Below are 26,918 nucleotides of genomic sequence, written 5' to 3'. Positions count from 1 at the left end.
AAATTACAGAGTTTTTAAAAAATGATGACTGGTCTTTTATAACTGGCTTGAGTTAGCATAGTTTTCATGGTTTATCCACGTTGTAACATCTATCAGTGCTTCATTCTTCTTTGTTGCTGGATAATAGTCCATTGTATGGATATATCAGATTTTATTTATCCATTTGTCAGTTAATGGATATTTGGTTGTTTCTATTTTTTGACTTTTCTGAATAATGCTGCTGTGAACAATCAGGTAGCTATTTGGAAAAAGATCCGTATGTCACACTGTACATAACAATAAACCCCAAACTGATTCGGGATGTAAATATAACAAATGAAAAATGATAGTGAAAACTGGCGAAATTTGAATAAGATCTGTAGTTTACTTAATCATATTGCACAACTATTAGTTTCCTGGTTTTGATGATTTTTCTGTGGTTATATAAGATGTTAATATTAGGAGGGGCGCCTGGGTGGCGCAGTCGGTTGAGCGTCCGACTTCAGCCAGGTCACGATCTCGCGGTCCGTGAGTTCGAGCCCCGCGTCGGGCTCTGGGCTGATGGCTCGGAGCCTGGAGCCTGTTTCTGATTCTGTGTCTCCCTCTCTCTCTGCCCCTCCCCCGTTCATGCTCTGTCTCTCTCTGTCCCAAAAATAAATAAACGTTGAAAAAAAAAAATTAAAAAAAATAAAAATAAATAAAAAAAAAGATGTTAATATTAGGAGAAGCTGGGTAAGGTGCACATGGGTATGCTCTGTACTTTTTGGGGACTTTTCTCTAAAATTATTTCAAAATAAAATAGTTTAAGAATATTACATGGCAAACCAAAAAAATAAAATAAACATTTTCTACACAAGATGGGAGACTAGCCCAAGGCTTATCCTTAGAGCCTTAAAAAAGGGAACATACTGGGTGCCAATTAGAGAAGAGAGGTGTTAGAGGATGGCCAGACTCCATTTGACAGTTGGGGCCAGGAGGGAGCTGGATACAAATCAAGAAGGCATCAGACTGAGTGTAGTTTACTTTATTACCATAATATGTAAGATAACATGTAAGACTTGACATAGAGTTGGAAACTTTTCATATATACACCATAATTAATTGTCTTTCAGTTTGGCTACCATTTATTTCAAAGCCTTGAGGCTTGTTGGTGGTGTGAATTCACATTCTGAGGGTTGGAAGGATGGATGGAAAATGCTGAAGAAGTAAATGTTGTTATCTTCATCTTTTTAAAGATTCTAGTGTTGAAACACTTGAGATACTGTCAGTGTTCAAAGAATAGTTAGTGGTGTTGAGGAGCTGGAATCTTAAGAAGATTGGTGGGGTGCCTGAGTGGCTTAGTTGGTTAAGCATCGACTCTTCATTGCGACTCAGGTCATGATCTCATGGTTCATGGGATCCAGCCCCATGTCCAGCTCTGCACGGAGCCTTCTTGGGATTCATTCTCTTTCTGTCTGTCTGTCTCTCTCTCTCTCTCTATCTCTCTCTGTCTTTGACCTTCCCCTGCTCATGTTCTCTGTCTCCCTCTCAAAATAAATAAACATTTAGAACTAAAAAAAAAAAAAATTTAAAGAAAATTGGAAATATTCTGTTTGTTTTAGAAAGCCTGTATCTAAGCCTTTAATTATAAAAGAGCTTAGTAAAAATGATATTTTCTCAAAAAGCAGTTAAGTGACCCTTTTTTCCCAAAAGTCTTAGTTCCATGATGAGACAGACAGTTCCATTTTATGAGAGTTTATCTCTATCAGATGTGATTAGGGCCCAAGGTCATGCAGGACAAACATGGCCATTGAAAAGCCACTCATTCCTATGAAGTAAGAAATCCTTTGTAGGCTAAATGGACATCTTATATTTACCTAAAGAAAGATTTGTTATTTCTGTGGTTCTGATCATGCCATTTCTTCATACTCTGATTTTTATGTTTTTATTTTATTTTTCAGAGAGAGAGAGAGAGAACGCGAGTGAGCACGAGCAGGGGAGGGGCAGAGAGAGAGGAAGACAGAATCTGAAACAGGCTCCAGGCTCTGAGCTGTCAGCACAGAGCCTGATGCCGGGCTCGAACCCATGAACCGTGGGATCATGACCTGAGCCAAAGTCAGACACTTAACTGACTGAGCCACCGAGGCTCCCCTTTCCTCTGATTTTATCATAAAATCAAGCAGGAACCATAGTAGACATAGTTTTATTATTTTGATTGCCATTTTGGTTTTTTGGAATTATGTTTGAAATAATGCAGAACAGTTGATTAAATGAGATGTTTATAGTCATTATATATAAAATTTGGACTAGGTTTAAATATGCAAGGCTTTGTTGCAATAGTGTTTCCATAAGAAAAGCAAGTTCATATTACATCACCTAACTTACAGCTTTTTGTTCCCCCCAAGAACATAATTTACCATATGTACAAAGACTGCTGCTATTTAGATTCCCTTGGATATCTTTATCCAGCATTTTGTCAAAGGGGAAATTGCCTTATGCATAATCTGAAATAATTGAAATAATTGGAAGTATAATGAGAGCCAACATTTAGAAGCTCCCTTGTGCTTTTTTCTACTCTGCAAAATAAAATTATCACTGAATGCATTCATGTTTTAAGATTTAAGCAGACTTGGTAAATGAATCTTGTTTTCTAAATGTGTAGAGGGGCTAATATAAGGTGGTTGGTCTCCCTAAAACAGGTGTTGAAAGATCTTTTTAAGCTTCCCAATACATTTGCAAATTTATCATGATGAAGTGGCAATTTGCAATATAGAGCTGATTACAGAAATCAGGATATAGTTGAACCGTATTTTTAAAAATTTATATTATTTCCTGTTCCTCTGCTTTTTATGATACATGTAACATCATTAATAATGTTCTCAGATGTCCCTGAGAGGTTTGTAGTCTTGTTTTGTTTTTAGTGAATGATAGGAATTGGCTTTAAAAAGAAAGTCATTCCTACGTGTGATTCCCAGGATCCGTTTTAACATCTGACCAAATTTTGCATCCTTACTCACTTTTCATGTGGATTCCATTCCATTTCTGTGTTTCAGTTTAGAAGCCACAGTAGGGGCGCCTGGGTGGCGCAGTCGGTTAAGCGTCCGACTTCAGCCAGGTCACGATCTCGCGGTCCATGAGTTCGAGCCCCGCGTCAGGCTCTGGGCTGATGGCTCAGAGCCTGGAGCCTGTTTCCGATTCTGTGTCTCCCTCTCTCTCTGCCCCTCCCCCGTTCATGCTCTGTCTCTCTCTGTCCCAAAAAAAATAAATACACATAGAAGCCACAGTAAAATGAACTGAAAATCATCCTGAAAAAGGGCTTCGGTAAAAGCAACTGGGATTTTCCTCTTCAGGAAGTGTTTTTGCAGTGTCATTAGATCTTTGTTTTATATCCCCTGTTGGGTTGTGTCAGGGGAGAAGTCCATGTCAGTTTTAAGATTTCACACTCCGGAGCCAGAAATATGTAGATTTGGATACCAGTTGTACCATGTACTTACAAGTTGTGTGAGATCTGGGAAAAGTTTCCCCCACTTGTAATGGGAATTTAGTCTCTACTTAGTAGGAACAAAGGACCTACCAGTCAAGTACTAGTTATCTAATGTTTTTGTAATTCTGTGGGGCATCTACTGTTATTCCTTACATTTTAGAGGTTGCATTTGTCACCATTCCTAATTTTTGGTTGTTTCTTTGAAACAACAGACTCCACCCTGGCTGGTTTGAGCAAAGCAGAATTTATCTGGTAGTTACATGTGCAGCCAGGAAGAGCACAGTGTGCCACCTAGGTTGTTTTGGGGAAAATGTCACTATGTCACTTTTCCAGGTGACCCTACCCTGCTGCCCTCAGAAAGTCTGACACTTCCCTCCATGGTCACCACAGGATTCTCCATATTTCATCTTCCAAGTTACTTACTTTCAAAGTTAAGTGCTGAGCAGGGCATCCGTTTGGAGTCTGGTCCCACAATGCTGCCCTGGCTTCATGGAAGGCAGGGGAAACCAGTTTTCTGCCTCTGACCTAGGAGAGTAGGACCAATAAAGAAAGAAATTCCTCGAACATTTCAAGGGTGTTCAGAAGGTGCTGGGCAAGCAGAAAATATGACAGCACTCCAGGGACAGTTTTGTTACAGTAGATTGATTCATAAAGACTAAAATATATCTAAATTACAAGAAAGGTGACTTTGGCTTATTATTCCTTCTTCAAATCATATATTTTATTTTTAAAGTAGACTTTGTTTTCAGACTTAACTGTGTCGCTTGTCCTTATCATTCAAATATTTGTCTTTATACATATAGGGCATCTTTGTGGGCCGTAACCACAGAAGCTAAGCAAGTTAAACCTTAGGGAATAAAAACCTCCTCTTCCTTACCCCCAAGCCTCTGTTGGCTTTTACTGTGAATGCCACCTAGCCAGTCTGTTTTTCTGCACAGAAATATTGAAACTATTTCTCTCCTCCATGACGTGGGAACCTGCTAGTTTTCCCTCTGATATTTTTTTTTCCTTTAGACATCTTTCTCTTATCTTACCTACTAACCTGGAAATGTGGCTAAACTGGATCTCTGTGAAGAAAATGAGCACGCTAGCATTGGGGGGTACCAGGATTCAACTAGAAGAAACAGGAGTCTTTTTTTTTTTCCTAAAGTATTTCTTTCTAATTTTAAAACAAATATATAATGATGGTTGGGAATTTTAAAACTTAAAAGTCTAAAAAGGAAAATAAATTTCCCCTCCTACAGAGTTAGCGTTTTGGTGTGTTTCCTTCCAGTGTTTTCTTTGCAGGCATGCTTGGGCGGGAGGAGGGTAGTTGAAGAGAGAAAGAGAGCAGTTGTATTTACAAAAGCGGAATCAGGTTGTTTATAAAGTCAAATCCTACTCTCTTCATTTGTTTCCCATATCAGTTAATAATAACTAATATTTATTGAATATTTACTCTGTGGTAGTCACTCTTCTGAGCCCTTTTATACATAGTAATTCTTGTAATCTTTTCAAGAGTCCCTATTATAAGTACTATTTTTTCATCTATAAATATTTTATATGTATATCTAAAAGCTCAGTTTAAAAATAACCATAGGGGCACCTGGGTGGCTCAGTCGGTTAAGCCTCCGACTTCAGCTCAGGTCATGATCTCGCAGTCCCTGGGTTCAAGCCCTGCGTCGGGCTCTGTGCTGACAGCTCAGAGCCTGGAGCCTGTTTTGGATTCTGTGTCTCCCTCTTTCTCTACCCTCCCTGTTCATGCTCTCTCTCTCTCTCTCTCTCTCTCTCTGTCTCAAAAATAAATAAATGTTAAAAAAAAAATTTTTTTAATAAAATAAAAATAAAAATAACCATAATACCATTACCACACTTTAAAAAGTTAGACATAACCCTAATGACCAATTTTCAGATCTTTTAAAATGCATTAATAAATTTGGCTTTTTTGTGGTTTTGTTTTTTTATAACTTTTTTTTATAATTACTATTATCATTTACATTTGTTACATGAGGAAACTGAGTCACAGAAATATTTTGAAAGTTGTGCTCACGGAGTGGGTAAGTGGTAGTGACTGTGAGCTCCTCCTTGGTATTTATCTCTGGGAGCTCTTTGAGGCCTGGGTTGAAAGTATATTCCTGCAGAGAGGATTGTTTGTGGGGTCCCATAAATAGTATGAATTCCATCCTCAGATGTTCCTAAGAGTAGGCTTGTGACAAGGAATTCTCAGAGGTGTCTTTCCCCCCACCCTCCTGCCCCTGGAAGACAGATTGTTTTTCCAATTCATTTACTGTGGGGGAACGACAGAGAAGGAAGGGCAGGGATCCCAAAGGCTTCTGATCCAAGCTTTTATTTTACAGGGCCACAGGCGTGTCCTCCGACCCCTAGCATTCCACAGGTTAAAAAGCTCATGCTCTAGACCAGACCTTCAAGGATGAGCAGAATCCTCTGGGAAAACCCTCTCTTCAGACCTGGCTTACCAAGGGATTTCAGAATTCTTTCCTACCTCATAAGATTTGGTTATTCTCCTGACAATTCAACTATGTACTTAAAGATTTTAAAAATATTCAGCATTTTTAGTCTTTCATACTGAGGGCTGCTGCTGACATCAAGTCTACCATATTGAAAGAAATGGGAGTTAGATTTTTTTTTTTTCTAAAAGAGAAATATAAGTTTGAAATTTTAAGTGGTAACTTCAGAAGTTAAACTCATGGGTCAACTTAGTTTTCTAGGTCACAATCATGAGCAGAGAAATATATTAAAAAGAAGCAGTAACTACCATTTTGGGTCTCTTAATGGCATAAAGGGCTCTATGCTAAGTGCTTTTGCAGGGATCATCTCATTTAATCCAACACCACTATTCTGTATGATAGATGTGTTCTATAATTCTCATAGTAAAGATGAGGACACTGAAGCATAGAGAGTTCAGGTGATTTGCCCAAGATCACACAACTAATAGGTAATTTATAATACTGACCTTGGGTCATCAAGAAAAGGTTAAATTATGCTTGATGAAATCTTTTTAGGCTTGGTGCATTGCATTTTGAAAGACAGCAAAATGTGTAATATGTCTTAAATTTCCATTTAAATTGTATTGTTGCAGATCAATGTGGTGTTACCTCATTAAAAAGATAAGCATGTCAAAGATATACTAAAGGCAATTCACCTTGCCTTCTTTACTACTTTGCCTCCTCTAAGAAAAATTACTCTTAAAAGACCTCCCAAGGATTTTTCTGGCTATCAAATCCCAAAACACATTTGTCAGCTTAGATGAGAAGAGAAACTTTGGCCAAGGACTTTAGAGATTAATTGCTAGACATGGATACCTTTTGTTCCATAATTCATCCCAAAACGCTTCTCTCTCAACTTCAGCCAACTGTGTGGTATTCAGTTATAGTGTTAACGTATACTTCCCTCTATGGAAGTGTTTCTTGGAAATTTACATATATTTTTCCAGTTGAGCATTAATATTATGAATCAGACTTGGAAAATGTGACTTTCTTAGTACAGTAATTTCATGTGGTGGCATTTGAGGTACTGTTTTCTCAGGTAGTGGTGTTTTCAGTGAACCTTCTTTTGCATGTGTGACACTGTTTCCTGTTTGCCAGTTTGGGGATAAATACTGAAACAACAATGTCTGTGTGTTTTTCTCAACCAAGTTTTCATTCCCCTTAAGTAACCAGTCTCCATTAGTCCAGGAAAATCAGGAAAAAGATATCTGGGAAAACACTTTGCCAAATTCAAAAGTGGGCAGTTTCCCTGATATTTTGACTCCCTCTATGCCAGGCTAGTAATGGAGACCTGTGCTCTGGGTCTCCCCTCACATCCTTATAATCATCTGCCCTCCTGATCTGCTACTTCTAAGGCCTGGCACTAAAAAAAGAGCCACCACTCTGGAACTTAGCAGCCCACCCCCTCCCCTGAGTTGCGTCTCAGGAAGTCAGCTATATCCTTGTGGGTGGCCCCCTTCCTTGCCTCTGAAAGCTCTAGCCTCAAAGAAAGGTAAGGGAGGCCAGTATTTAAACTCACTGGAGTCTTTCTGCCTTTCTTACACAAGAGTGAACACTCTTATAACCTATTTGGAAAGGAATCCTTAGCAGCAACGAAAATACACTAGTTTATGTCTCGTTAAGTCATCCTGTTTACACCAAACCATATGTTCCCACAGGACTGTAATTATCTAAGCTAAACTAGGAATGTGTTCTGGAAAATGCTTTGGTCTTCTTTTCAACTTTTTCATTGAATCAGCTCAGGTATGTTTCTTGGTACCTGCTACCATCACTTTCTCATTTGTCAAATGACTTTATAAACCTTGTACCTTTACCATAAATTGTGCATATATATAGCATAGAAAGCTCAGATTTGTGAAGGGTTCCTGTGACAGTAAGCTCAGGAGATAAAGGTCATTTGCTTGCTCTTTCCTTTTACTTCCCTAGGAGAAGGGCCACTGAGCATTGCATTTTCAGAAATTAAAGGACGTCTCAAAGACAAACACAAAACGGTTGCCAAAGCAAGGAAGCTAACTTCCTTTCCTCCTGCCTTTGCTGCTGCTCTATTTGCTCCAGTATCGCCCTCTGCTTTCTCCTTTCTTCCCAGTTGAGCTTCTGTCATCTCTCAGGAGAAAGTGGAAATTCTTTTCCTTATAAGAATTGGAAAAGAGTTCTCCATTTGAAATGTCATTTTCTTTGATATCCTTTAGAAAAGGAAGCTAATGCAGGATTTTTGAGGCAGAACCTTAGCCTTTCCCTTGTTCTCTAAGTGGCCCCATGTATCCCTTCTCTACAGTCAGCCTTAATTTTCACATTCAATCTGTAGAAACCAGCTTTTTTTTTTTTTAAGTTTATTCATTTTTGAGAAAGAGAGACCGAGCGTGAGCAGGGGAGGGGCAGAGAGAGAGGGAGACACAGAATCTGAAGCAGGCTCCAGGCTCTGAGCTATTAGCACAGAGCCTGATACGGGGCTCAAACTCACAGACTGCAAGAAGTGAGATGCTTAAGTGACTGAGCTACCCAGGCACCCCAGAAACCAGCATTTTTTTAAAAAAGTAATGTTTATTTATTTATTTTGAGAGAGAGTGTGCACAAGAGAGCACTCTGTCAGTGCAGAGCCCGACCTGGGCTCGATTTCACGAACCGCAAGATCATGACTGAGCTGAAATCAAGCGTCGGACGCTTCACTGACTGAGCCATGTAGGCACCCCAAAACCAGCTTTTAATAACTGTAGTGTCTGACCTCTTATGGGATGCTGCAAGTCCCAGAGGCTGGATACATAAAGTGGAAGGTTCCGTCTATAATGTAATAATCGAAAAGTAAGTAAAGTTGGCATTATGGGGTCTGGCTGAACACACCCAGGCATTACATTAATTTGTTGCCGCATCCAGAAGTGAATGTACCTTCAGCTGACTTTCTTCAAGCAGCAGATGGGACCTTAATAGGTGCACTTTCCTCAGACTGAAGGCTGAGTCGACTGTATTTGTTCCTATTTAAAAGTTATACTTTTAACTGAAATGTGTGTAGATGTTACTAGTTTATAGTCATTTTCTTATAACGGTATCATTAAATATATTGGATTTGTATCTGCTTTCACCCACCAACACTGAATTCATCCATCCCAATGCTTAAATATCTTGAGTTCAACTCAATGTTCCATTCATCAGAGCTAAATAAAATAGCTAAACAATTTACCAGTTATGAATCTATTCTGAACGTACCATCCTTTGATATAAATCTCTGGAAACTAATAATAAGGTGTATGCTATGGTTCTCTATCTCATTATAAGATCTATTAATATGAAAAGTAGAAAAGTATTACATACTTAGATGTCAGTAAAATTTCTGCAGAAATAACTACATACTTTATGAGCTTTGCTATATTTCATAATTGAAGAAGGCATCATCATAGGTGTGTTAACACATTTATGGAATCTCAGAAATAAAAGGACTGAGGAGTCAGGATCACAGCATGGTCTTAGAAATCAGACAGATGCTATGTGAAAGCTCAGCTGCTCCATGTGCTGGTTCTAGGACCTCAGACAAAACATGTCTCTGAGCCTCTGTTTGTTTATCTGTTTATTAATTATATTGTTTACCTTATGGATGTTGATATATTAAGGAGTACTTGGAATATAATAAATGCTAAATAAATAGTTGTTACCTTTTTTTTTTCTTTAGAAAATTTTTTTACTTATTTTGAGAGAGACAGAGACAGTGCAAGCAGGGGAGGGGCAGAGAGAGAGAGAGAATCCCAAGCAGCTACCAGCACAGAGTCAGACATGGGGCTCGAACCCACAAACTGTGAGATCATGACCTAAGCTGAAACCCAACAGTTGGATGCTCAACCAATTGAGCCAACCAGGCCCCCCAAATGGTTGTTACTTTTATCCCTGTGACTATTCCTTCTATTTCTAATTTTAAACATCTACTTCTATTGCTATGAGAGATGTGGCCCCTTATGTCCCAGCCCAGTACTGTATTATCTATGCTACTCTAATTCAACAAGCTCTGTTATACACCTCATGTTGGGAACTATAAAGGATGACAAGAAGGCAATAAGATTAACATGTGTGTTTTCATCACTCCTTGCTCTGGCTGCCACCACTTAGTATGACTGACAGCTGCTTAAATGTATGTCCAGGGTTTCCAGTGAGATGATAAATTTCTTGAAGACAGGAACATGATCATATACTTTTTAATAATATAATTTATAGTACCCAGAAAATTGTTGGGTATAGGCCCAGCTATTCAGTGACAAGTAGGCCCATGCTGACAAGTAGAGATGGTTACAGTTGTGGAGAGAGGAGAGGTAGAGTTGAACCAACTGGTCTCTCACCACCCCTCAAACCCCAGGGCTCTCCCGTCCTTCATAAATATGTTAAGTGAAGGGTGAAAAACAAAAGAGAAATAGCAAACCTCAAATAAAATATCTTATGGGGTAATCATTTTTCATTATGGTACTTATTTTTGAAGTCATATATTTATATGAGAATTGTGTCTAAACTCACACAGGCCCAGGCCGTGATCCTGTTGTTTATAACTGAATCTGTAAGAGTGATTGCTTGCCAAAATACTCCTGCGAGCTTCTGCTAATGTTATAACTGTTTTTTGTGATTTCCTGTAATCTACTTTTGCCATATTATAGCTTAAGGTTATTGCAACACAAACAACATTATTTAGGCTTGTGTCTTAGGGGCATGAAGTTCTAATTTGGGGTGAAAATGACCAAATATATTGCTTTCTAAGCTTTATTGCTTTTTGCTAGTTCTCATTTTTCCCCATCCCAAGTTATCGAACATTCTATAAAACTTAAAACTACTTGCTTCTAAATATATGCCCTCAACTCTTTATTATCTGAGAAAAATGGAGGGGAGAATTTTTCTCAGGTTATAAAAAAAGAAAAAGGTGGACAGTCCACTCGGGGTTTCTAATACGAGGTATGGCAGCACCTAGGCCTTTGGGATGAAGATCATCCTGTGAGACGCCAGGAAAGAAAAAAAGTGATTTCTTTTTTCTTTTCTGACTTCCTCACGGAATAAGACAGGATGGATTCAGGTTCTTTTATCTAACCACTTTCAATTTCTGGTCCTTATTTTCTTGCCACCAGCAGGCGTTCATGAAGATGAGGGGAGGACAAGAGATACCTTGATTTTAAGCACAGAAATAGAGAACAACAGATATAGTCAGGAGAAGGGGCTCTGGGTAGAATGCTGAAAATTATTTTTCTTAGATGGGCAGAGGACCACAGCTTTCTTAAAATTTTATAGGATATGGTAAACAGTGGCTTTCATCCCCCACTACTGTAAGCAGCAGAAATCTTCCCTTTAGCAAACTGAGTGGAACACTAATGTGGAAAGCATGTAGAAAATAGAACCTCCCTTCTGGAAGGCAAGGTAGGACCACAGAGTCCACTCTGCCAGCTAGCTTCACCCTACACCACATCCTCCATGTCTGCATTGGAAGCATCCCAGCCTGCAGTGGCTTGGAAATCACTGGTCTTATTACTCTTGTCTCAACCCAACCCACTGCAATTAACTTTGTTTTGCTCACTGATACTTATGAGACTGTGTTAAAGCTTTGGACTTTATTCCTAGAAAAATGGACATCCACTTAAAATTTTACATGCCATTTCAGGGCATTTATGGATGGTTCCACCACCACCACCACCAGGCACATGATGTAAATCCCCACAGGTCCAGACCTCTTTTAAAAGTCGGACTGAATCTCTTTCACTGTAGACAAAAACACAATAGCAAACAAAGACAAAGTAACATCAACCACCTAAACGCTCTGTACCCTAGTCAATTTAAATTTCTCTTGGAATGAAAATGTGAAAAAGCTAGATTCTAGTCCTAGTTCTTCAGCGATTAGCTGGGTTGCCTTCAGCAAGAATTCCGAGACTTCTCGGGGCCTCAGTTTCTCTATCTCTAAAAAGATGGGCTTGGACTATTTTTGGCATCTCTTCCAGCTCTAGCGTTGTATAATTCTGTGAACTAAATTGAGGTGAACACACGAAATCAGTAGTCCTCTCTACAACCAAGCATCAGTTTCTGTTATTAGGCTTGGATCATTAAGTCCCTCTTTTTTGGGGGTCCATTATCCCTATGTCCTTACTATTCTCTTCTTCACATTTTCATCATTTCTATCCCTAAGCAAAAAGAAAATTGATTTATCTTCCCTTTCTTTGACTCATGTAAAGGGACTAACTACTTTCCTGTGTTAAGCTATCTCTAAACAAGTTTAAGCTAGAAAGAGAAAAAGATAATGGTGACAGGTAAGGTCAGTGAATGGGGTACTTGGTGGAGGGGGCATTTATGGAGATAATAAGTGGGTGCTTCAGTGAGAGAACTAGCAGAACTCAAGAGAAAATGGGCAGGGCTAGTACATGGGATACACTAATTTTCAATCTTTGTCTCCTTGAAATCAACTTTATCATTCCACTTCTGAGAGAAAAAAGAGTTCCTTGGTTTGAGGCGATCATTTCTCTGAGCCTGTAAACCCCAGCCATGATAATGATACCGCTAAAATTATAATATATTGAGCATCAACTTTGAGACGGGCACAATAATAGAAGCTTTGTGGATTTTATTTCATTTAATCATTATATCCACCCTTTGGGACTGGTGCAGCTAGTTCTCTTCTGCACAGAAGGAAACCGAGGCTCAGAGGGACTAAGAAAAAGCACACAAGCAGCAAACCACAGAGCAAGAATCCAAGCCCAGAATCCTCCCCCCCCACCCAACACTGTGGTACATGCCCACTGGGCTACCAGTTAATAACTAGTGAAACAGTCCTGGGTTTTACAGAGTGTTCTGAAACCACATCTGCCTTAGTGAATCTGCCTGCAGATAGGTTTATTACTGTTCCTCCTCATTTTCTGCAGGTAAATGCAATTTATGAGATAATCTTTGAACTGAGCAGTATGTCCAAAATAGAAGATAACCATCAGACAAAAAAAGATCATTTTTTGTTGTTTCTTTAATTTTGATTTGATTTTATTGCTCTGTCTGGCACATTGGAAGAACCCAATGAATATGTTGAACAGATGAGTAAATGGATGTGTGCATGAATAAAAACCAAGTCATTTTTCAATGTTTAAATGAACTGATTTTGTGATAGTGAATCCAGAAAGCAAAATTATAGCATTCCACACCAGCATGGCTTTATTATCTACCTTGTAAGAGCAAAATATCATATAACTTTGCACCTAACTCCTTAAAGCTCTTGATAGGTTTTTTGTATATTTTATTTCCTAAATCCTTTTGTGCAGTTACAAGTAAAGTATTACATCACTTTTGTTGGGAAAAGGACTAATTTTACATTGTAAAGATTGCACGTGCTCTGTACAAAGCCTTCATTGTTTTTTTTTTTTTTAAAAAACCATTTTCTAATTTAATAGCTCACAGAAGATTGTCCCTAGGGGAACTGTGACACAACTTTACAATTTACTCATTGTACAGCTGTCCTTCAGTGCTAAAGTTGGGGGGGTGGGGTGGGGAATAAGGATAAATGTAGAAGGAGAAAGCAGAGAATAACTAAGCTCGAAGGTTATTAGTGACACTAAGGAGTAAAAATGATAAAGTGAACACAGAAAATCATGTTCTGTGAAAAATGAAATAGGATTGCTCTGAGCAGGAAGAAAGTAAGGAAAGAAAAAAAAAAGAGGACAGAGGAGAGCTTTTTAGTACATTTGGGGGGAAGAGAGGAAGGAAGTGCACCAAATGAGTGTCTCTGAATTGGAGCCAAAGAATGGGTTCTAGCCCTTACCACAACTTCAGAACAAATTTCTTTAAAAATATAGGTCAATAAGAGCACATAGTTAGGAGAGGAGCCTGGTTTCCTGGAGATGATTTATCTGTTCCCCAAGAAGAAAGTCCAGTGTCAGCCAGTCTGTGAACCCAAGTGCCTGATTGTCCGGGGCCTCAGCAGTGACCAAAAAAAGCTGCCGGTGTAGGAATCATGTTGCATGTCTTTCTGACCAATAACAAGACAAAGCCTGAGGCAGTGTGGGTTTCAAGCCTCTCTGATGACTTTCCTGAGATTATAAAATCATCCATGCGAATGTCATGGTCCCCCTTCCCACTACTGTCCACCCCTTTTTACTGCCATCTTCATTGTCACTAGGAAAGGCATTCATTATTTAGAAAGCAACAGCACTGGTGCAATGCACACAACTCAGATCAGCTTTGCAGGGTCTGTGTTTTGAGTTTAAATAGACATCTTGACAGAAAATGCTGCCCCACATGTGCCACATGCTGAGTTTAAAAGGTTGCTGGAAATGCTGTAACCTCTAGCCACCATGACTACATATTGCCTAGCTCAGACTCCTGAGAAATGTGCTAATTTATGATTATAGGTTTTATTTTCATGTCACTGGAAATAAAACAACAACAAAATCAGTGGCTGTCTCAAATCCTTGAGCTCTTGTCAGTGTAGAAGCAGCTTTCTGGTAAATGGGGCCTTTTGCTATGTTTGCAAATACTGCATTTCAAAGCCTCATTCTGGTCCTGTTAGCATGTAGGGAGATGATTAGAGACTACAGAGCGAACCAATGATCAAGTCTTACACTGAGTTGAAAAATTAAAAGATTGTGTCACAAAACCCATTCGTGTCCACTCTGTTTTGGTTGTGTGTGTGTGTGTGTGTGTGTGTGTGTTTTGCCAAATGTTCCTGCTGTGACCTACTTCTGCAGATAAGAAAAATGATTTTGCCATCCTTCTATGACATTATGGCAGTAGTGAACTATTCCCAAGTGTCTTGGTGTAGGTGGCCTTGTGAGGATAAGCATTAATTATTTTCAGACTGCTGATGCATCACCTCTGTGGTGTCTATATTTGTCTTCTAAGAATGCATCATCACTCTCTAATTATAGGTGATCTTGTGGGATTAAATCTTTTGAGTTAAACAGACTAGAATGACACAAAATATGCATGGAAAGCAAACACTTGAGAAATTGGTGAGCCGTCGTCATTGTTGAGAACCAAACTATGCATCAGTGTTCAGAATAACACTGGGAACAATCTTGACATTGTCCATGTTACCACCTGCCTAATTCCTATATTTTAAGCCACTTGATGATGGAGATCATCTTTAAGTTTGTGTTTTCAACATGAAGACTGTTATCCCCTGATCCTAATTCTTCGAATCTTACAGTATTATCCCAACAAATAACTTTTTTTAAATGTTTATTTATTTTTGTGAGAGAGCACACAGGCAGGGGAGGGGTGGGGGGGAGGGGCAGAGACGGGGGGACAGAAGATGGGAAGCAGACTCTGTGCTGACAGCAGCCAGCCCAATGTGGGGTTCAAACTCACAAACTGAGATCATGACCTCAGCCGAAGTCATATGTTCAACCCATTGAGCCACCCAAGAGCCCCCCCCCCCCAATAAATAACTTTTATAAGAAAGAGAATCCTCAGGATTCTCAGGACCCCACTGTGATAGTTACCTCTTCATGGAGCTAAGAAGAGCAGTGAGGGTCTCTTCCCCTTGGTCCCAACTTTGAGGCCTGTGAAGCAGGGTTGGGCATAGCTCCAAACAAAGTCATTTTCTAGCCAGGGTGCATTGCCTGGTAACATGCAAGTATTGGAGTACTGTGGTTGAAAGTACCAAAATTCCCAATCTCTTTTTAGCTCCACCCTGTAAAACAGTATTTTCTTTGATACCCCTATAGAAATCTACTAAGCCTAGATTCTAGTTACATAATTCATTAATTCAGTCATTTATTCCTTCCAGCCAAAAAATATTTATTGAAAGCTTCCTGTGTGCCAGACCTATGGAAGGTTATATAGAGATATAGGCAACACATCACCATTCCACATGCAAGTTTGATTTTTGGGGTGCAGAGGGGGAATAAGAATGGTTTTTGCTGGGAAAACGAAAACACTAAGTGTCAGCAAGAAGAAATATGGGGTCCCCCTGTCAGTGTTTATGTGCATGAGCCAGGGCTGCTGGACGTACCAGGGAGCTATGTCACATGCTAGGTTTGGGAGTTAACAATCACTAGTGCTTTGTCTTTTGAGTCCCACTCCAAGAAGTAGCTCTCTGGATTCAGAAGCTTAAGTGTTTACTCGGAAATGAACATAAAGCTGGAGCATTTGACTATGTCAAGGATAGTGACCAAAGTATAAGGATGCCTTTCTTGTCCACCGCCTACCACTTCTAAAACTCAGTGCCATTTTAAATAGTAAAGTTAGGAGGTGGGGAAAGGATTGCATCCAATTTCATTCCCCTACTGTGCAGCAGATGTGCCCACAGGAACAACTGCACAGTGTGAGGTTGTCAGGTTTCCAAAAGAATTTAGCTAATGGGCTTCATTGCTCATAGACCTCGAATCCTGGAGAATCAACGTGAAGGTTAGAGACAAGCATAGAACATCAAGCTTCCGAGAGTGAGTGATGAAGTTTTTGTGGATAATTTTTTTAACTTAGGAGTCCTAGTTTGCCCCACCCAAAGGATGAAACAGCAGCTCCTACCTAAAGGGAAAGAAAGCAGATGTGAATGCTTACGTTAAAAGTCAGTTAATTTAAAGAAAAAGTTCTTGGCAGGGGAGAAGGCCAGAATATTGAAGGAGTTCCGCAGCATCTCCTCCAGAGGCATTTCTGAATAATGTCTCTTCAATGGCTTAGGTATACAGGTAATGGGAAAAGCTGACTCAGGGCTGCCTCCAGGCTTAGCAGAGAATGTATTCTGAGTACCACTGTAAGCATTAGAGAAGGCCTGAAAATCACTGGCAGGAAGGCTAATATTATACAGTTCAGATTCCCCCAAGGAAAAAAAATGTTTATGAAATTCAACTTTAGTAACCCAAGTCATGAGCTACTTGTTTTCTGCAAACATCAGAGTTAATATTACCTGTACTATAAACTAGTTCACAGCATTACATTTTCGGATCCATTTTTCTTTCCACTTAAGAGCATCTTTTTACTTTGTGCTAGAAATTCCTCTGAGATTCAGATAGGACCACACAAATCAGTTGCCAGCTTGTTACTGTGACCTGTGGGACAAAAGGACGTCCCTTTGGAAGCCCTCACCCTGCTCTGTGCCTGCTGCTCACTGTGGCTGCCTCAGACCCCATGCCTTAGTTGAGCACAGAGCAAATGGGCCCAGCAAGAGTATGGCATTCCAGGGTTGTTGGGTGAAGGAATGTGGGGCTTACTGGGAAATCTGGCCTGACTCACCTGCAGCCTGCACTGGGCCCTACTCCAATCCCATGCTGCTTTCTCGCCACAGGACTATCTGTGCATGGACTGTCTAAACATTTCCCTGAGGCCAAAATTTAATTCCTTCAGGAATTTTTAAGTAGAGTGCCAGGTATGAGTTATACAAGTGGACGAAGGGAAAATAGGAAGAGCGTGTTTGAAAAGAGAGTTGCTAAAATGACTCCCCAGACCCCATCCCTCTTTTTTGATATTTTATAAGTCAAGTTTTTATTGAAGTATAACATGCAGGAAAGCACACTAATGTTCATCAGTGAATTTTTAAGAAGTGGGTCCACTTGGGGTGCCTGGGTGGCTCAGTCAGTTGAGCATCCAACTCTTGGTTTCGGCTCAGGTCATGATCACATGGTTCATGGGATCGAGCCCTGTGTCAGGTTCTGTGCTGATAGCACGGAGCCTGCTTGGGATTCTCTCTCTGCCCCTCTCCTGCTCTCTTTCTCTCTCTTTCTCTCAAAATAAATAAATAAACTTAAAAAAAAGTGGGTCCACCTATTTAGCATGTAGATCAAGAAATAATAAATAGATTGTGAATCCTGCCCTCCAAAGGGCAACCTCCAACCTGACTTCTGTCATAGTTGATGATTATGGCCTATTCCAAAATAGCCTGTAAGCTGAATTATAAAGTATTTCCCCCTTTGTGTCTGCCTTCTTTCAACATTATGATTGCCTGGGGCGGTCGGTCAGTGGTTCTCATTGCTGTAGAGTATTAGTTTATGAACGTAAACTACACACTTTATCCATCCTTCTATGGACAGATGCTTGGGTTGTTTACAGTTTGTAGCTATTGCAAACTGGACTACTATGAACAGCCCTATATAGTCTTTGGTGCTTGTGTGTTCTCTTCTGGTGGATATTTACCTAGGAGGAGAATTATAGATGTTCAGCTTTAGGAGATATTTGGCAGTTTTCCAAAGTATTTGTACTAATTTAAACTCCTACCAGAGCGTATGAATTCTAGTTTCCTCTAAATCCTCTACAACACTGAGTATTTTCTGTCTTTCTCATTTTGGCCCTTCTGGTAAATGTAGTGATAGTTCATTGTGCTTTTCATTTGTTTGCCCTAATGACTAATGAAGTTGAGCACCTTATCTGTCTGTGGGCCACATAGATACCCTTTTTTGTGAAGTGTCTGCTCAAGTCTTTTTGTCCATTTTTTAAATGGAGTTTCCTGTCTTTTTCTTAATGATTTGTAGTTCTTTATACATTTTACTTTGTCCTTACTGATCTTCTGCCTGCTGGGTCTGTCCATTTCTGATACAGGGTGTTGAAGTCTCCGGACTATGACAGTAAATTCATCTCTTTCTTCTTGCAGTTCTCTTAGTTTCTGCCCCATGTAACTTGATGCATTGTTGTTGTATGCATACAGTTTAAGGATTGTTAGGTCTTCTTAGAGAATTGACCCCTTTATCATGATGTTATCTTTGTCCCTGATAACTTAGAGGTCTGCTTTGTCTGAAAATAATAGCTACTTCTACTTTCTGTGATTAGTGTTAGCATGGTATCTCCCCCCCCCCCCCACTTACTTTTAATCTGTATGTCTCTTTATATTTAAAGTGAGTTGCTTGTAGACAACATTTGGTTTGCCTTATTTTTTATTCTCAAGTGGGTTAACAGACAATGTAGTCTTGGCTTCAGGAGTAGAATCCAGTGATTCATCACTTACATATAACACCCAGTGCTCATCCCAGGAAGTTTCCTCCTGAAAGCCCATCACCCATTTTCCCCACCCCTGTCAACCCTCAATTAGTTCTCTGTATTTAAGAGTCTCTTAGGTTTGCCTTCCTCTGTTTTTATCTTATTTTTCCATCCCTTCCCCTATAGTCATCTGTTAAGTTTCTCAAATTCCACATATGATTGAAATCATATGATATCTGTCTTTCTCTGACTGACTTATTTCATTTAGCATAATACCCTCCAGTTTCATCCATTTGTTTCAGATGGCAAGATTTCATTCTTTTTCATCACTGAGGAGTATTCTAGTGTGTGTGTGTGTGTGTGTGTGTGTGTGTGTGTGTGTGTGTGTGTGTGTGTCTATATATACCACATCTTAATTCATTCATCAGTTGATGGACATTTGGGCTCTTTCCATAATTTGGCTATCGTTAATAGTGCTGATATAAACATTGGGGTGCATGTACCCCTTCTAATAATCATTTTTGTATCCTTTGGATAAGTTCCTAGTAGTGCAGTTGCTGGGTTGTAGGGTAATTCTATTTTAATTTTTTGAGGAACCTCTACACTTTTCCAGAGCAGCTGCACCAGTTTTCATTCCCACCAACAGTGCAAGAGGGTTCCCGTTTCTCCACATCCTTCCCAGCATCTGTTGTTTCCTGAGTTGTTAATTTTAGCCACTCTGACCAGTGTGAGGTAGTATCTCATTATGGTTTTTATTTGTATTTCCCTGATGATGAGCGATGTTGAGCATCTTTTCATGTGTCTGTTTGCCATGTGGATGGTCTTATTTTTGATTCACTCTGACAATCTTGGTCTTTTAATTGGTGCATCTAGACCATTGATGTTCAAAGTGATGATTCATAATAAGTGGGTTAATATATACCATATTCGTTGCTGTTTTCTATTTGTTGCCTTATTCTTTGTTCCTGTTTTTGTCTTCCACTCCTTTTCTGTCTTTTATGGTTTTAACTGAGCATTTTATAGGATTGCATTTTCTCTCCTTTTTTTTGCATCATAGTTATACTTTTAGTAATTGCCCTGGAGTTTGCAATATACACTTACAACAATCCAAATCCACTTTCACATAAAACTATACCACGTCACAGATAGTGTACTTTGTAATAATGAAACAATCCTATTTCCTCCCTCCTGTCCCTTGTATCATTGCTGTCATTCATTTCATTTATATATACTACACACACACACACACACAAAAGATATATGTATATATAAGCATACATAATCAAATACATTGTTATTATTTTTTGAATGAACTGTTATCTGTTAGAACAATTTTTAAGAAGGTTGTATTTTACTTTCCCTTATTCCTTCTTCCATGTTCTTCCTTTTTTTATGTAGTTCTGAGTTTCTGACCTATATCATGTTTCTTCTAAAGAACTTCTTTTAACATTTCTCCCAAGGCAAGTCTACTGGCAACAAATTCCCTCAACTTTTGTTTTTCTGAGAAAGTTTCTATTTCTCCTTCACTTTTGAAGGTTGATTTTCCAGGGTACAGAATCTGGGTTGGTGGGGTTTTTTTTTCTCTTAATACTTGAAATATTTCATATTACTTTCTTGCTTAGATGGTTTCTGAGGAGAAATTGGTTCTGATTCTCATATTTGTTCCTCTGTTGGTAAGGTGTTTTTCCCCTATGGCTTCTTTCAGGATCTTTTCTTTATCTTTGATTTTCTGTACTTGAAAATGATGTGGCTAAGTGTAGTGGGGTTTTGGGGGGGTATTTATCCTGCTGCATGGTCTTTGAGCTTTCTAGATCTGTGGTTTGGTATCTGACATTAATTTGGCAGAAATTCTCAGTCACTTTTTTTTTTTCAGGTATTTCTTCTGTTCCTTTCTTGTATTCTCATGACACATGTGTTGCATGTTTCGTAGTTTTCTAACATTCCTTGAATATTCTGGGGTTTTTTTTTCTTCAGTGTTTTTTTTTTTTCTCTTTGCTTTTTGGTTTTCAGTGATTCTGTTAATACAGCCTCAGGTTCAGTGGTTCTTTTCTCAGCTGTGTCCAGTCTACTATTTAACCCATAGAAGACATTCTTCATTTGTGTTACAGTGTTTTTGATCTCCATCATTTCTTTTTGATTCTTACTTAGGACTCCCATCTCTGTGCTTACATTATATATCTGTTCTTACATGCTCTGTTTTACCTATTAGAGTTCTTAGCAAGTTAATTATAGTTGTTTTAAATTCTCAGTATGATAATTGCAACATGCCATGTCTGGTTCTGATTCTTGCTCTGTCTCTTCAAATTTGGTTTTTAACTTTTCATATGCCTTGTAATTTTTTTCTTGATAGTCGGACATGATGCACTAGGTAAAAGGAACTGCTGTAAACAGGCCTTTAAGAATATGGTGGTGAGGTATATAAAGAGGGTTAAGTGTTCTGTAGTCCTATAATTGGATCTCAGTCCTTTATTGAGCCTATGCCTCTGGACTGTGAACTACATAACTGTTTCTCAGGGTTTTTTTTTTCTCCCCTTAGGTGGTACAGGATTGCTAGAGCTGACTGGAGTTGGCTATTTCCCTTTACTCAGGTACATTAGGCTCTGATAGTAGCGCGGCAAGTTAGGCTGTGGTTAACTGGTTTCCCCAGAAGATAGACCTTGTTAAGAAGAGAACGCTTGCTCTGGTATATTTCAAAATAGAACTCTTTTTTTCCCTCCCCCTGCTGGAAGCATGAGGAAATTTTTTTTTTTCCCTGATACTTACTTGTGAGAACTTGGTAGAGCCCCAGGAGGTGAATCTCACAAAATTGCACGAGCTCACTATGATGGACCTCCCTGGAGTTTTTAGCTCTCAGATTTTTCCACACTGAGTCTCCAGCACTTCATCAATTATTGGTTCAGGTTTTCCTGTCCTGGCACTGGTGCCCACAGCAGTCGCCGCTCTTAAATCTCTGCTCCAGTAAGCCATGACTCCCTGTATTCTCTTACCTCTCCAATCTTGGAGGCAATGGTTTGCCCTGTGTCCTCCTCTCTCTTACTGATCCAAGAAGAGTTTTTGACCTTTCAGTCTGTTCACACTTTTTACTTGTTTGTTATGGAATGACAATTTCTAAGCTTCTTACATGTAGAACCAGAAACTTGGAAGTTCCTTCAATGTTTTTTTGTTTCAATAAACGTTAATTGAGTACAGTTTGGATATGAAATGCATTTATTGAGCAGCTGAACTCTCATAGATTTAAAATATGAGATTTTGGGGGCACCTGGGTGGCTTAGTCGGTTATGCATCTGACTCTTGATTTCAGCTCAGGTCATAATCTCATGGTTCATGAGTTTGAGCCCTGCATCAGGCTCTGCACTGACAGTGCAGAGTCTGCTTGGGATTCTCTCTCTTCCTCTCTCTCTGCTCCTGCTTGCTCTCTCTCAATCTCTCTCTCAAAAATAAATAAACTTAAGCTGTGTGATGGATATCCTTAAAAAAAAATAAACAGCTGATAATCTAATTTGTGAGTTATAATTAATTCTCAGTCCTAGAAGTAAATTAAAAAAAAATACATTAAAAAGTGTATCTTCACCAATACACTTTGAGGGTGTTTGTTGAGTTCTTTCTCCCTTCCTTCCTTCCTTCCTTCCTTCCTTCCTTCCTTCCTTCCTTCCTCCCTCCCTCCCTCCCTCCCTCCCTCCCACTGTCTCTTTCTTTCTTTCTCTTTTTCTTTTTGTAATAATTAACATTTAATAAAATGTGCAGATCTTAACTTTTCTGTTTGATGAGTTTTGACAATTGTATATACACTAGGTTTCTTGGACCCTTGTTTTCAACTAGATAATTCTTTGTTATAAGGAAACTGTCCTGTTCATCCCTGGCCTTTTGCCACTCGACTCCAGTAGCATCCCCCTAGTCATGACAATTAAAAGTGTCTCCAAGCCTTGCCAAATGTCCCCTAGGATGCAAAATCACCCTGGTCTAGAACCACTGACATATAGCTGTGTAACTACCATTCAGAAAAGAAGATATAAGTCATATCCATTCCTCCAGAACGTTCTCTTTGGGCTCTTTGATTAACCCACCCTCCCCCCAAAACCACACCATCTAATTTTTATCATCTTAAGTTCATTTTACCTGTATTTAAACTTTGTATAAACTGAATCATACACTATGTACTCTTTTTTTGTCTGCTGTCTTAAACTTAACGTGTGTGTGTGTGTGTGTGTGTGTGTGTGTGTGTGTGTGTGTGTGATTTATCTGTGTTACTGCATTTACCAGTGGTTTATTCTTTCTTACTGCAGAATAGTGACCCATTATATGAATATGCCACAATTTGTTAATACATTCTGCTGTTGATGGATACTTGGGTTGTTTCTGATTTGGGGTTATTTTGAATAAAGCTAATACAAATATTCTGTGGATGTCTTTTTTTAGACATATTTCTGTTTCTCTCAGTAAATATCTAGGAGTGGAATTTCTGGGTTATAGGGTAGGTGGACATTTAACTTTTAATAAACTGCCAAACACTTCTGCAAGTGGTTATGCCATTTTGCTTGCCCAGCGGCTTTCTAGGAGTGTTAGAGCTGTTCTATGTCGTCATCAACAGCAACATCATTTCGAGTTGTCAGTCTTTTTTATTTTAGCTCTTCTGGTGGATATCTCATTATGACTTTTGTTTGCATTTCTCTGATGACCAGGGATGTTGAGCACCTTTTCAGATGCCTTTTGGTCATTTATCTTCTTTTTTGAAGTGCCTTTTTAAGTCACATTATGGTTAATTTGTGGGAGTCCCCATTACCCCTTATCCTCCACATAGTAGCCTTATAGGAACCTGCTTCTATTCCTCAGGGACTGAAAACCCTTTCACCTTGTGAATAAATTTGGTCAAATTATAAAACTGTGAAACATACCCTTCTATTTTTTGTTCTCATCTCTGTTTCCAAACAGAAGTTTGGGGTTTAGAAAGTATTTTCCTTTAGTGAAGTCAGAAATACTCCTCCTAACTAGCCAGACAAGTACACAAAACTAATTTTATTTTCTTTGCGATAGATAACCTTTGAATGCCCACAGCCTCATACAGTGATCAGCCCTATGTCATCCTTCCACAGCTTTGACAAACAAATTACCAGTAGGGACCTGTCCCCACACAAGGCAGTGAGTCACTTTTGTAATTCCATGTCCAAAGGAGATTCTTGGTGAGTCTTTTTCTGGAAGCATTTTTCTTTTACTCATATGGGAATGTCTTTACCTAGTTAAAAAAAAATTACATTCTCTATCCAGAAAGATTCCTTTTTCCATCTAAGTTCTCATAATGGAACTTAGCAATTTCCTTTTAATTCCAGTGGAAAAGGAAGGGACTCATTAGCTTTCTTTGTCTTGGGTTTCTGTCCACCAAAATAATTTGTTACTAATGTGGTATTTTTTTGACCTGTCCTCTGGCTGACCAGACAAAAGGATTCAACTCTGAGTCGTTTAGGACTTGGTTTCTGAACAGGAAACAAGAGCACTTGAAGCTTGGTATTTTCTCACTGCACTTTGAAAAGGAAACATGCTGCATCCCAGAAGGAGAGTGGCTTATGTATACATGTATACATGAGGTCACATGTACAGAGTACCATCTGTAGTTGTGATCTCTAAATACCATCCCCCTAAAGGAACCAGGCTATTAGCACCATACTAATGTTACGAACCTAGGGTTCTGGAGAAAAGGAATGGGACTGTACACACTTAACCTCACACTGGGTCTTGGTTGCCCAAAAATCCTGACTGGGGGACTGCCATCTGGGCCCACTTATTTCTCCCAGTTTAGAAAGATGAAGACCTTTCAGGGAAAGAAACTTCAGGGAAATTTTTAAGAAACGTTGTTCCTTTTCAAAGAAATTCTTTACCCCTAAATCAATGGAAAATAGAAAACATTTGTCAAAAGTGTTTAAAGCCTATATCAGGTGGAATAGTTCTGAGAGCACAGCACACCCAGTGGAGTATTGTTTATGCTCACAGCCTGTTAGCAATTGCGGTGTGTTAAAGATACCCAAAACAATATGTGAGTTTCAAAAGTTTCTTCCCTCCCCATCAAATCATAATGTATTTTTTCTCATGGTTTTATGACTTGGACAACTAATATCGTCTTTACTCTCATCAGATCAAAACTTAACGTTTCTGTGTCGCCTCTTAAAACTTCTCTAATCCTGAAAGTTTTTTTCTCCTTTTACTATGGAGTACCCCTAGATACTTGATATTTAATTTTGTAGGTTACCAGTCATGAATTTCAGACCCCTTTTAGGCATAGAGGAAGGCTTTTGGCTAAGAAAACTTTTCCAGGCACAAGTGTAGGGAAGAGATTGCCTGTTTGGGGCCAGTCACAAACACTGTCATGTCTGGTGTAATCCTTGACCAGCAGAGGAAGAGGGAAGCCCATCTCATAGCCCCAACTAAGGCATGAAGACCGAGCAACCTGACCACGTTTTCTCTGGAAAATACATTTGTTCTTTCTCCTAAACCCGGCTACCTCTTTCAGGTACATGTTGTGCCAGCCCTGACTTTCACTGAAATATGCAAATTCCTCAGTTAATTGGTGATGCCAGCTCCTAGAACCTGCATTTTTGTGGAGAAATGGCAAGATCCAGATCTTAGCATTTTATGGCAGTTAGCTGATTTTAAAGAATGATGGTATGTCCCGACAAAATATCATTGAACTTTGGTCATTTCTGAGTATTTGATGCCCCAATAGCCAGAAAAGCCCAGCTCACATTGTAATACACTAATGATTGAGTGGTTTGGGGTTGCATTTATAGCCACCCATTCATTCCCACTGTTTTATAGAATGTCTTGAATAATCAGACTCTTCTTTCTAGTTAATGTTATGATATAATTTGGATATAGAGTAAAACCTTGGATTGCGAGTAACTTGTTCCGTGAGTGTTGGGCAAAACGAGCAAACATTTCTAATAAATTTTAACTTGATAAACAAGCGATGCCTTGTAATACGAGTAGTACATGACACCAAATATCACAAGATCACAACTGAGACAATGGTTCTTGAAATTCACTTTGATATACAAGTGCTTTGGATTACGAGCATATTTCCACAATGAATTATGCTCACAAACCAAGGTTTTACTGTATTTGGTAGGGGCCTGATTATTATAAATTCAGCCAAATAATTTCATCTAGTAAAGACTCACAGTGTAGTCAGTCATCCTGGATTCAGAGCTGAGTTTTTAATGAGTAGATTATGTTAGTAACAAAGGATGTGCTGGTTTGAACCCCTAGGAATGCTACCCATTACACACCTTCAGAGAACCCCTACACAATACTATCAGTGGCACCTCAGCTTGGAGTTATTTTTTAAGTAGCAGGTGATATTTTGCGCTACATTCTTTACATCTTACATCTACCTTCTTTATTTGCAAACACTATAGGGTGGCAGTGTTTTCTTTAATATCTGCAATTTTGGTAACTGTCACTGGTCACTGGTAACTGTCATTGTTACTTAAGGTAGTATAAGCCAAAAAAAAAAAAAGCTCATTTAAACCTTGGTTATTTTATATGTATAATCAGCCATTTGTACTCTTTCAAAATAATTAAAGAAACATAGATTCATTCATGAATAGCAGACAGAAAAAAATGCATCTGTAGCAATATTTAAAATACCTTATAAGGGACACCTGGGTGGCTCAGTTGGTTATGGCTCAAGTCATGATCTCACAGTTTGTGAGTTCCAGCCCCACACCAGTCTTCCTGCTGACAGTATGGAGTCTGCTTGGAATTCTTTCTCTCCTTCTCTCTCTGCCCCTTCCCTGCTCATTCTTTCTCAAAATAACTAAATAAACCTTTTTTAATAGTAAAATACATAAAACATTTAGGTAGAATAATAATAATTATCTGTATTCATTTATTGAGGAACTCATCTGTTCCAGTGCCTGCCAGGCTATTTACCTTATCACTAATTCCTACAGCCATCAGTGGGCAGACCCAGAGGGAGCTGAGGCTCTGAGTGGTCATTCAGCTCAGAGGGCAGGAAGGGAGAAGGGGCAGGTTTAGTCTCCTCTTTCCCTCAGTCCAGAGTCTGGATCTCTGGTCTCCTACAGCTTCTAGCTGTGTACAGAGTGCTGCCTTCTCACGCTAATCTGTTTTTTCATTTCTCTGTTTCATATACTCTGTCTCCGGCT

The 26,918-nt window shown here is 39.1% G+C and overlaps 1 protein-coding gene across 3 annotated transcripts in view; it reads left to right on the top strand.

Moving 5' to 3' along the window:
- UBE3D (ubiquitin protein ligase E3D) overlaps positions 1-26,918 on the top strand; it is a 243,182-nt gene that overhangs the window by 113,919 nt on the left and 102,345 nt on the right. The window contains exon 10 of one of the 3 annotated variants that reach the window (XM_045498899.1): positions 4,457-4,617. The exons of the other annotated variants lie outside the window; for them this stretch is intronic. Within the exon in view, the coding sequence (XP_045354855.1) occupies positions 4,457-4,483 (27 nt within the window). The 3' untranslated portion in view covers positions 4,484-4,617. Of the gene's footprint in view, positions 1-4,456; positions 4,618-26,918 lie in introns of those variants that run through there. 3 annotated transcript variants of the gene reach the window in all.

This window comes from Leopardus geoffroyi, chromosome B2 (assembly GCF_018350155.1).
Source record: "Leopardus geoffroyi isolate Oge1 chromosome B2, O.geoffroyi_Oge1_pat1.0, whole genome shotgun sequence".
Taxonomy (NCBI): domain Eukaryota; kingdom Metazoa; phylum Chordata; class Mammalia; order Carnivora; family Felidae; genus Leopardus; species Leopardus geoffroyi.
Note: the sequence above shows the minus strand (reverse complement) of the source record. Positions and strands in the feature narration are given on the sequence as shown.